The 12,356-nt window shown below is 41.3% G+C and overlaps 1 protein-coding gene across 1 annotated transcript in view; it reads right to left on the bottom strand.

The window, feature by feature from the left end:
* LOC143216655 (uncharacterized) overlaps positions 1-12,356 on the bottom strand; it is a 165,688-nt gene that overhangs the window by 33,103 nt on the left and 120,229 nt on the right. The window contains exon 4 of the mRNA XM_076439926.1: positions 9,953-10,086. Coding sequence (XP_076296041.1) covers positions 9,953-10,086 — 134 coding nt within the window. The remainder of the gene's footprint in view (positions 1-9,952; positions 10,087-12,356) is intronic.

The raw sequence follows: 12,356 nt of genomic DNA, 5'->3' as shown, positions 1-12,356 counted from the left end.
CGTTTCGATGGAAAGAACGTGGCCCATATTCTGCCCGTGGGGTAGAAGGAATTTTGTATGAAGCGGTACGTTACCAGGACGTCGGGAGATAAACGACGGCGACAGGAATTTTCGAGAAAACTTGCAGAATTTACGTTAGCGTGGAATTTCGCGGGGACGCAAAACACTCATAAAGCCTGCAATATGACAAACTGGAAGTATAGCTTCCTTGTAGCGAAATTTTCTCGAGAATAATTCCCGTGTTACTCGCCGTTACGACAAATTGTCTTGGGGAATGGGATTTATCGCCCTTCAGGCGTGTTCACATTTTTTCACTCTTGATTCTTATTCTTGTCTTTCACTAATTTTTATCACGGTCTTTCAGCTTTAATCAGAGCCATCAGAAGTTCGAAAATTCCTGCAGGAACGCATTTTAAAATGATCCGTAGCCACCGCTTATTTTTCACTCATTTTTCTATCAGTCGGGATTTCTCGATTTTGCAACGCGATCTTTCGAATTTCCCTATAAACTTGATTGCGCTTTATCATGAAGTGTGATTTCCCAACTTTCATACGAGGCCTCAGGAGTTCATAAATTCCCACTGGAAGGCATGTTAAAATCGATTGGAAATTGCCTCTAAAATCCGATCATGCTGCTCCGAACTATCCATCAGGCTTTATCAATTCTCCAGCGCGATCTCGAATTTTCCTGCAAACTTGAACGAATCTACCATAAAGCAGGATCCTCTGGCTTTCACTGAAGCCGTCTAAGGTTTTAAAATTCTGCTTGGTAATCTCTCATTTTATGTTACTCCTCTAACTCCAATTACTTATCTCTGTGCCAATGAAGGTGAAAACAATTTCAAGCGTTAACAAGAATTATATATTTTCTGGGGACAGTAGTAGAATAGGTGATTCGCTAAAAAATTCAGAGCTCGCGATTCGTGGCGGCCCAGGGGAGAAGCCGTTCGACCGGAAAACGTGTCGGTCCGCGGAATGACAGTCGCGTTGGCTCGGAAAATGACGTGCCGTGCCCCTATCGGTTTCCCGTCCGGCGTTGAGAGGAATAAGGTTCTAACGAGCGATATTTTCGTGGCACGGATTCGCGACAGCCCCCAACAAATCCGTGACAGGGGGACACCTCTATAATACCTTAACCCGATGACCGGTGGCCTCGACGTCCACGTCCCCGTACAACGAGCGAGAAAAACCGAGGACACGAGAGAACCAAAGAGAGAGGGAGAGCGCTGACTGGGTCCGACCTTGAATTTATGAGACTCGCTCCCGCGAGATTTGTCGGATACATTCGTTGATGTTTCACGAGCCGAGACGAAAAGAGGCGAGCTAGCGAGCCGAAAGAATCGCCGGCGAGAAAATACGGGCGGCAACTTGATTCCGGATAGCTGAACCTGCGATCCTTTTGGCAGAGGATCAACCCAGCGACTCGGTTAACGTTGGATCCTACGCTATTCCAATGAACGTCGTTCTCGCGCTGAGAAATTGACGCGATCACCAACCGGACTATTAAATGCGTACGTCCGATTTATGGAGACTCCCCGTGAAAACCTGTTCCATCCAAATCTCCTGCAACTTAACATATAAATCATTTTTTCACTGGTGATCGGTCGATTATTTCTTTGTTTCTCGATTACTGAAATTATACGTGACACAGTGTAAGCACATTGCCGGGAGGTAAACAGAGGTACAAATCGAGAAGCGTCCGAAACGTTGATGGCCGGTCGTTAGTGCTCCAGTTCGGGAACTTTTCGGATCAGTTTGGGAAGAGTGGTCGTTTCTTTAGCGAGGTCGTCGCGTCGACTGGCTCGCAGCAAGGCGAGCGCATGGGTGGAGCTGCAGAACGAACATTAAGAGAAAGTTGTCGACAATGGCCAGGTTAGCTCCGGTCCTCTCTCGGGGAGGTAACGGGGTGACACGCATCAGAGTCCGTTACTAGCGGGTCCGGGAACCGAAAATGGCAAGGTGAAATTGCTGGCTCGGTGCACTTTCCAGCGGCCATTGTTACGGGCACGGCGCGGCGTGTCGCGTCGCCGAGGCTAGACACGCGAATTTTCAGTTACGCTCGAGACGCATACCACCGTTTCCAGCTCTGCTGCTGCTCTCGCGCGAGAAACTAAATCGGTTCTCTCCTCTCTCTCTCTCTCTCTCTCTCTCTCTCTCTCTCTCTCTCTCTCTCTCTCTCTCTCTCTCTCTCTCTCTCTCTATACATATATCCATCTCTCTGCCTCTCTAGCCCCACCAGTTCCACGGTGCTGCTTTTCAACTCGTCTCTGGCACGCGTTAATTATAACCGATCCGTGCCCATAAAGCGGCCGAATTTATTTCCCGGTCGTCGAGCACGGGAAAATTATTTCGTCAAATAAATCTCTCTCTCTCTCTCTCTCTCTCTCTCTCTATCTCTCTCTATCTATCTATCTATCTGTCTGTCCATCTCACTAACTCCCTCCCCTCCCTCTTTATCGTACTACGATCGGGTTGAACTATCGACGCGGAAACGTGCCGTGCGGAGAGACGTCGAAGAGCGCGTGAAAATCGGCCCGGATGAATTACATGGGATTGATGAATGTGCTCGAATGTGTGGGCGGGAACGTTCGTCGCGAAGGAATTCGACATTGCTGCCGATTTTTCCATTCGGCTAGTGTTGCGTCCACGATTGATTTTGTTGTAATGTATAAATAAAATCTAGGCTTTTTATTACGAAACATTGATCGGGATTTATCAATTTCTGTACATTCGGTATGGATGTTCGAGTAACAAAAAGATAAATGTCAGGATCTGGGGAACGCAGCAGTAAAGTTAAAATGAAAGGGTACCCTTCGCCAATAGAATCATGATACCGTACACTGAGAAAAAAATCCTGTCGAAACAAAAAAAATATATGTTGATTCAATAAGATGTACTATTGAATAGTGCCAATATCATATGAACTTATTTTAATATTTAATACTATTGAATTTCAATAGCAAAACTCATTACCGCCAATCATGTAAGCGAATAGCTTGACATCAATGTTTAAAAAAAAATAAGATATGGCCTCAAACCAATTCCAGTATAAATCAATACATTTCTCAAATTTTTTTAACAACATATCTGATTGAAGGAAAAGGAGAAATATTACGAATAATAATGTACGGTATTGAATCGAATAATATTTTCCATCATTTCATGATAGACAATTCAAATACATCACGATTTGCTTCTAAATTTCATACTATTGAAAAGAATACATTGATATTCATCGAAGTAAAAAAATTACAATAACTACTTTTTTTCTCAGTGTATAATTACATTGCAATTCTGAACTTCGTGATTATGTAATTTTGGCGAGCCTGATTGTACGTATGTACTAGCATTTCAGCCAGAGGCCGGCCATCGAACTCTACGAATAAAGCTTCAGTTTCTGTGGACTAGGGCAGTTGGTGATTGAGGGGTGGGGGTGGAGGCCAGTCAACGGGAATCCGAGCTGAAAATGGAAAAGCGTAGAGAGTCGTCGAGAAAATAACGATGGCGTCGTTTCCTTCACGACATCGCGGTCCATTTAAGCCTTGGGCAACGTTTCGTAGGATTTCCGAGTCCTCCAATTGCGAAGTTTCCTCGGAACTTGAACACTGCTAAGAACACGTTCCTGGCTAATAGCTTGCTGACATAACTCCCTCTTATGTCTCTCCTTTTTCACCGAAAGGTAGACGCTTTCTTGCCACATAGCACGTCTGTCATGTAACGCAACGTTCTCGCCTCTCCCCCCTCCGAGATGCTGGCCGTCTCTACTCGAGACTTTCCCGGCCGTAAAAGAGAGGTGCGACGACGCTTAACAGTCGCCGTAGAACTTTCCACAGTGAAAATCTCTCTTCAACGTTCCTTACTACCATCTGTTATGTCGATGTTGATACCAGCATCCATTTGCACCAGGCAAAATATACTGGACGCAGCATTTAGAAATTCATTTCTGACTGTAATTGTCTTCATGGAAAATTGAAAAATATTCGAGAATTTTTACCGATGTTCACCGAAACATTTTTCTAAGATCATAAATTTCACTAGAATGGTTGTGTACGTTTAAGCTTCATGCTCTGTCAAGCTTCGAAACAAAAATATTTAAAAGACTACGATAGAACGCCAGGGGGGAAAGCATTGATGCAGCGTGGCAGACGAGAGAGAAAGGTTCATTCAAAGGATTCTCCGTCGAAATGGTTACAAATGGTATATGGATTTTTATTCGGCGAGGATCGCTTCATTTCCCGGAACGTCCAGGCCTGCCTGGCGAGACATATGAAACGCTACAATATGGAGATTCGTCCATTTGTTCCCGGTGATATCGAGCACCGAGCCGGAAAAGGGGGACGAACAAGAGTAAGGGATAGAGGGGAAAAAAAGGGAAATGGAAGGTAACGAACGGAAGCAATCGGCGTTCCTTCGATCGGACGGCCGATGTTTTCGCCGATCGAAAACATATAACTCACCCGGCAGAGCAACGGGGGCTGGCCATTGTAACCGGTTAAATGCGCCGAACGGCGGCGGCGCGCACCGATTTAACGGAATAATTTGGTTGACTTAACAAATACCACGGAATAACGATTTATTTGCATACGGGGGGTTCTCTCTCTCTCTCGTTCTCTCGACCAACACACAAACACACACATACACCCACGAGCAGCAGAGCCATGGCCAGGAACGAGCGACGCGGATATATCTCGATGGATCACGATAAATTTAATTCCCGTCGGCGCGCCGAGCCTGAAACCTCGATTCTCGCTGTTGCTGAAATGTGAAATAACTAGTTACACCGCCGCGCGGACTGATTGAAAAACAAAACCAGGGGATTCTCGTGTACCACGAGGCGCGCAGAACAGTTACGAAGGGAGCGAATGCCCCTCCGAAACATTGCTATTGTTTGCTAACGTCCAACGAAGAAACCTTCACTTTCTATTACAGGCCTGGCCAACCCAAATGATTTCACGGGCCACTTTGATGACGCGTAACGTTAAAGCGGCCCGCACTTTAGGTAAACATGCTTTTAAAAACTATAATACAAATACAAAATGAATAAAATTTTATTGTTATACTATGGTTCAATTTAATTGACTCTCGAGTTTTAATTAATGAGATACTTATTTATCCTTTCTTTCACTTAATTTTTGTAAATCTATATTTATGTTCGATGTTGCACATCTTTTGTTAGCAGGTTTTCTAAATTGGCATCAGTTGATGCATGTGATGAACTCTTTGTACATTTCATCTTCGAAAAAAATGTTTCACAAACATATGTGGATCCAAAAGCACTTACAACTCGTTGTGCAAAATATGTCAAGTTGGAATATCTCTCGGATGTAATATAAATTTTGTAAAAATTAATTTTGATGTGGACGCAAAAAATCGTTTCATTTCATTGTTGCACTGCAACCCAATTATATCAAAGATATCAAATACAGGGTGAGTCACCTAACGTTGCCACCTCAAATATCTTTGTTGTTTTTACAGATACGTCAAATGTCTGAAGGACAAAGTTGAATGGTAAAATGGGGCTCGTACAATACCAAAAAAATTTCTGTTTTTATGTAATTTTTTTAGAGATATGGAGATCACCTTCATTTTTTTTAAATGGAATGAGGTATTTTTTATACCATAGATCGATGGAGTATCAAATTCTGAGTATAAAAGTGTTGACCTTCATATGTCCTAAAACCTAATAGTTTGTATTATCCATAGAAGAAAGAAAATTGTTTCGATAATATCTCGTTAACTATTAGATTTAGTACATATGAAGGTTAACACTTTTATACTCGGAATTTGAAACTGTATCGATATATGGTATAAAAAACAGTACATTCCATTAAAAGAAATAAAGGTGACCTTCATATTTCTAAAAAAAATTACATAAAAACAACAATTTTTTGGTATCGTATGAGCTCCATTTTACCATTTAACTTTGTCCTTTAGACATTTGACGTATCTTAATAGACTTTTTGTCGAAATTTCGAATGGGACACCCTATGTATACAGGGTGTCTCAAAATTAGGTCCGGAGCCGAAAATGGGAGGTTCCTGAGATCATTTCAAGCGACATTTTCCTTTGAAAAAATGTCGTCCGCGGCTTCGTTAACGAGTTATTAACGAAAAACACGGACCAATCAGAGCGCGAGCTAGACGCGTGCAGCCCGGCGCGCCGGCAGCCGAGTGTCGGTGGCACGCCGCGATGTCGTAACGAACAAAAGTTTCTCGATGGTGTGAATCCTCACCAATTTCGATAAGCTTTGGATATGTTGTCAATACCATGATTCTGAACAACATTTCCCTTCACAGTTTCTGTCGATCGGCTTTAGTTTACGACATTATTGTAAAAATTTGTAATTGTAAATCGATCGATGTACTATTTCCTATCCGATTTCGATAATCTTTGGATATGTTGTCAATACCATGATTCTGAACAACATTTCCCTTTACAGTTTCTGTCGATCGGCTTTAGTTTACGATATTATTGTAAAAATTTGTAATTGTAAATAGTTCGATGTACTATTTCCTATCCGATTTCGATAAGCTTTGGATATGTTGTCAATACCATGATTCTGAACAACATTTCCCTTTACAGTTTCTGTCGATCGGCTTTAGTTTACGATATTATTGTAAAAATTTGTAATTGTAAATCGATCGATGTACATACTATTTCCTCGCCGATGTCGATGAGCTTCATTTCAAAGGAAAAAGATATTTAAAACATCGAATTTATAACATATTTCAAAGTCATCGAAATCGGTGAGGACCCACATCATCGGCAACTTTACCCGAACGATAGAAGAAGCACAAACTTATTGAATTAAAAACTCACTTATTCAGCCGTAAATCCATTTGACTACCACATACAACCACCACACTTTTACATAATCTTCGAATCGGTGTTTTCGAGAATCATGTGATTCTCGAAAAATCAATATCTCCTTGGGAACGATTTCATTTGTTTTAAACGACGCCTTCATCGAATACATTGTACGCTGGGAGAGCACAGTTTCGCGCGGCATCGCGAAGAGCATCGAACTCTTTCCGCGTCGGAGTAAGTAATTTCGTTCGATATCGATACGAGTTATAAAAGTGTGCTACGAGTTCAACAATTATGTAAAAGTGTGGTGGTTGTATGTGGTAGTCAAATGGATTTACGGCTGAATAAGTGAGTTTTTGATTCAATAAGTTTGTGCTTCTTCTATCGTTCGGGTAAAGTTGCCGATGATGTGGGTCCTCACCGATTTCGATGACTTTGAAATATGTTATAAATTCGATGTTTCAAATATCTTTTTCCTTTGAAATGAAGCTCATCGACATCGGCGAGGAGATAGTATGTACATCGATCGATTTACAATTACAAATTTTTACAATAATATCGTAAACTAAAGCCGATCGACAAAAACCGTAAAGGGAAATGTTGTTCAGAATCATGGTCTTGACAACATATCCAAAGCTTATCGAAATCGGACAGGAAATAGTACATCGATCGATTTACAATTACAAATTTTTACAATAATGTCGTAAACTAAAGCCGATCGACAGAAACTGTAAAGGGAAATGTTGTTCAGAATCATGGTATTGACAACATATCCAAAGCTTATCGAAATTGGCGAGGATTCACACCATCGAGAAACTTTTGTTCGTTACGACATCGCGGCGTGCCACCGACACTCGGCTGCCGGCGCGCCGGGCTGCACGCGTCTAGCTCGCGCTCTGATTGGTCCGTGTTTTTCGTTAATAACTCGTTAACGAAGCCGCGGACGACATTTTTTCAAAGGAAAATGTCGCTTGAAATGATCTCAGGAACCTCCCATTTTCGGCTCCGGACCTAATTTTGAGACACCCTGTATACATGGGTATGTAGGTACGACCCATATATGCAGATGCACGTGGTTCGCTCGAAATAAAACCAACTGGTTTTCGCGGACCGCAATAATAACGCGTCCCGATTATTTCGAGTGAATTATTAATGGCCCCCGCGACGCTAGCCCGGATCGGGCCGAGCACATATTCGTATCCCCATTGTGACGGATTAATTAATTAGGGTAATTTGATGTTCCGCTTATAATTCCTAATTAATTCGCGGGGGCGCGAGAATTATTCTGGCGGTTGTACGAGGCACGTTTAAACACGCGTAAACATTTCCGCCACGATTTGCTCGATAAACGACCGACGTCAAAAATGATTCGATAGGATCGATCACGATAAACCGTGTTCCTAGGTTGGTTGGTCCAGAGAGAGAGAGAGAGATACATATATAGATAGATAGATAGATAGATAAAAAGAGGGAGAAAGAGAGAGAGAGAGAGAGAGAGAGAGCTCGTAATAGCAAGGGACAGCAGATGATCGATCGCGAAGCGAAACTTCTTCGAAAAACGAATAAATTTCGGCAGAAGTCTCCGGGACACCCTCTGCATACGAAAACGTCGATCCTCCCATTGATCATCTCGGCAAATCTCTCATGCGAGGGTAATTCGATGTTAAGAAGCTTCCGTGAAATATGCTCCGACCGACTTTCCTTATGAATTCCGGAGACTGCGAGGAAAAACGGAGACGGCCGGTTTCGCTGTTTCGATACTGTTCGCTCGACTGTTTTCCTCGTAATATAATGGAGTTCTCATACCGCATGATACCATACACTAGGAATACTCAGTATTATTTTTAATCGGAAAAAACATCTTTTGAATACAACAGACGCTGAACAACTTCAAAAACATTTAACACAGCTATGTTTGAATAAGCATTAAATAACCTTGAATGACCTTCGAAAACCAACACATAGATCAATAAATTCACCTTGAAACTGGCCACATACCTACATGAGTAGAAATGTACTATTTCAATTGAAAAAAACAGCAAAGACCAGCTTGAACTGTAACCACGATGTTGTCGCCGCCGTTTGGAACAGGATAAGTTTTATCCGAGACATTTTTGCGGAATGAGATATAACTTGGAAAACAATTTCGTGCGAAATTTTGAACAGAACACCCTGTACACGTACACCCATCCCATCATCCTATCTAGTCACACACCCCCAGCTCGCTGCCCCTGCAAAATCAACTGTCGAATCGTCTCGAGAATCGAGGGAATCCCCGTTTCCAACGGCTCCGGAGATACGCCCCTATGAAAATGAAGCTTGAATATCGGTATTCGGATGGGAACAAATCGCCGGAAAATTTTTTCGTTCTCGTATCTACGTTCCCGTGCACTCGAGATTAGGTTGTTAAATTGGAACGCGGAGAAATGAAATTCCCGAGGAAACGGATTACCGCGAACATTACTCTAGTGGGAATTTATGGCGGTCTCTACGGTCCTGATGCGCCAGAAATTATTTTGCAACTTCGCGTCCGGAGAAAAGAAACAATCTCGCGCTCTGCAACCTCGATTATTTAAATATTTCACTGTCGGGTCAGCCACCTCCAACTAGGATACTTACAGAGTCCTTCAGACTCGACATTTCATTAAATCAAACGTGTATTTTATCTCCCAATTTGCCGAATTTACTTTCTACAATTTTTCAAAGTTATACTTTGCCGTACGAACCGTCAGAGACGGTTAACTTTTTTGATGATAAAAAATTTTCATGTTAAACCCCCTCCCTCTATAATCTCTATAATCGCGTGAGCTATTATACATTCGCACAGAGTTTTAAAATTGTCGAAGCCGATAAAATTGGTCGCCTATGGACATTGTCCTAGCTCAACGCGATCGAAAAAACGATAAGAATAAATTGGTTAAACTTCATCCCCGCGTGCATGAACACTTTCGCAATCCACTGTACGATAAATATTAAATACTACGTGTGCATTTTTAGCTCAGTTTCATCGGAAGCGTGTTTCGAGATTAAATTTCGCTTGTAACGCGTGGGTGAATTTAATGGTTCGAGAGGTCCCGAGTGCTTTCGTAAAATGTAGAGGCTCGATGGGCGTTTGGGAAGGGTTCTAAAATAATTTGACACTCACGGGACCCCCGTTCAGCTTCCACGTAATGTTGGAGGCGGGCCTGGAGTTGCCGGTGGTGCAGTTCGCTCGGAATATCTCGCCGACGGCTATTCGCTCCTTCTCGATGTCGATCGTCGGGTCCGTTTTTGGGGCGTCTAAGGCATAATAATTACGTCGTTTAGCACAAGCGAGTACGGATACCCCGCTAACTCGACGTCTGGCTGCCAGCCAGCACAATCGAGAACCTGGGGGTTGACATAGGTTGCGACCCCAGAAACACCTGTACTACCAGTCTCCTTTATATCCGACCATTCTTTCGAAACGAGCTCATCGAATACGCTACACCTCAGAAAAACAATTTTTTTACACAATTTAAGAAGGAACAACTTCTTTAAAATCAGTTCAAACGCCTCGTGCGTTTTTAACGTGTTAGAAAAATCTCAATATTTTTACTAAATGATATTGTAAAACCCCCGGCAGAATGTTTCCGATCGGAGGCATTGATACGGATTTTAAAGAAAACATTTACAATTTAGAAGTATAAAATATTACTTTATGGGAAATGAAAAGGGGCTTATTGAAGAATGAAAAACAACAAAATAACATGAGCTTCCATTTATTATAACAAAGAAACGAGAAAATAAACAAAATTTTACACGGAAAAATGTTCCCGATTAATAGATCAGCTGGAAGAAAGTTTCCGATTCGATTACCACTGCTTATCACCTAATTTGTTCAACAATTACTCAATTACTGTTGGATGATTCCTATAGAGTTTTTTGCGCCGATTCTGAATCTGCCCTTAATTTTTCCCCCAGACGCACAATTTTTGAGAAACTTGATTTTGAAAAAGAATATATTTTCAACTTTAAACAAATATTGTGATGTTATTATAAAAGATATTGGATTGTTCTTTGCAGCAAAAGAATCTGTAGACACTTTCCCGAATACATTGATATCCAATATTAATACGTTATGAATGTTTAAACATGTTTAAACAATCGTCAAAGGTGGAAAGACACCACTTTTACCTCAATTGTTGAGGATATTTTTCAGTTTATCTTAAAAGATAAGGGTCCGGCGTAAAATCTAACTGTATCACGCGATAGAGCAGACTTTTATCTTGAGAAATCACTCTTTAAATTTTTCGAATCAAAAAGCAAAATATCTGCGCCCGACATGAGTTGCCGCCAGTGGCGCTCGCCATTAGTACGGCCGTTCGCCGCGCCGCATCGCGTCACTGGCAGCTTATAGAAGCTTATGTTATTTTGTTGTTTTTCATTCTTCAGAAAGCATCTTCATTTCCCATCAATTTTAACTTCATAAAGTAATATTTTATACTTCTAAATTGTGAATGTTTTCTCTAAAATCCGTATCAATGCCTCCGATCGGAAACATTCTGCCAGGGGTTGTATACAGTGAAGTCGCATTTACTGTCCAATAACCTGTGTTCTGCACGGACAGTGATAGCATATCGACATTATTTTTTATGACAGCGTCTACCGCGCCGAGAGTTCAAAAGAAAGCTGAACGTAGAGAAGGACAACATGACAGTGGAGTGGGTAGGCACTGGACAGTGATCGCGCAGTCGATCGTGTACAGTAAACGCGATTTTACTGTATAACTTTTTTTAAAAAATTCCAATTGTCCGTGTGGTCAAAATTGCGAAGAGAATAGTAAAAATCTCGTTTTGACATTGACGTATATGTATAGAGACGTTTTTTTTACTTTCTATGTACATAAATAGGATACAATTCCTCATCCTCGATATTGTTTAGGGAACACTCGATTCGGTGGTTACCATTTTCGTATTTTCTCTCTCTCTCAATGGTCACAAAGTTAAATAAACGCTTGGCTGTCAATTCCTCGGAACTGCACGGTATTTTATTTCACAGCTTTCGACAGCTTCGAAACATTTTATCAGATTTCCATCGGGTATAAACCAGCTCCTGAATAATATATTCCACGCGAACGGCCGAGCTATAAATTTTAAAGTAATTTAATCCTTTGTGATGAATGGTGACAGACTTTTTGGCAAATCGAAACTAAATGTCAATCCTTAGCGGAAGATATTGAAAGAGATTAATTTAATTAACGTTCTGCCGAACACAAGTCGTTAAAGATGCAACTGCTTCAATTATTCGCAACAGGGCACGGGTATTAAAATGAATTAAATTAATACAGAATGTTCCCATGTTTCGTATTAAATCGAGGAAAATACCATTCCGCGTGTATGAATGGTGAACTGCAATCATAAATATACGCTCCCAGTAAATATATAATTTTTTCACCAACTGAAATATTATTGATAACAGAGCAAGATAAATTATGGACTAGATCATGAGATAGTGCGTTAAACATCTGCTTCAGGTTTACAGATTATTTATTCTGAACATTAAAATGTTCCTTCTTCGGTTAGAAAATT

This window comes from Lasioglossum baleicum, chromosome 15 (genome assembly GCF_051020765.1).
Source record: "Lasioglossum baleicum chromosome 15, iyLasBale1, whole genome shotgun sequence".
In the NCBI taxonomy this organism is placed as follows: domain Eukaryota; kingdom Metazoa; phylum Arthropoda; class Insecta; order Hymenoptera; family Halictidae; genus Lasioglossum; species Lasioglossum baleicum.
The sequence above is the reverse complement of the archived record's forward strand: the minus strand, read 5'-3'. Positions and strand labels throughout refer to the sequence as shown.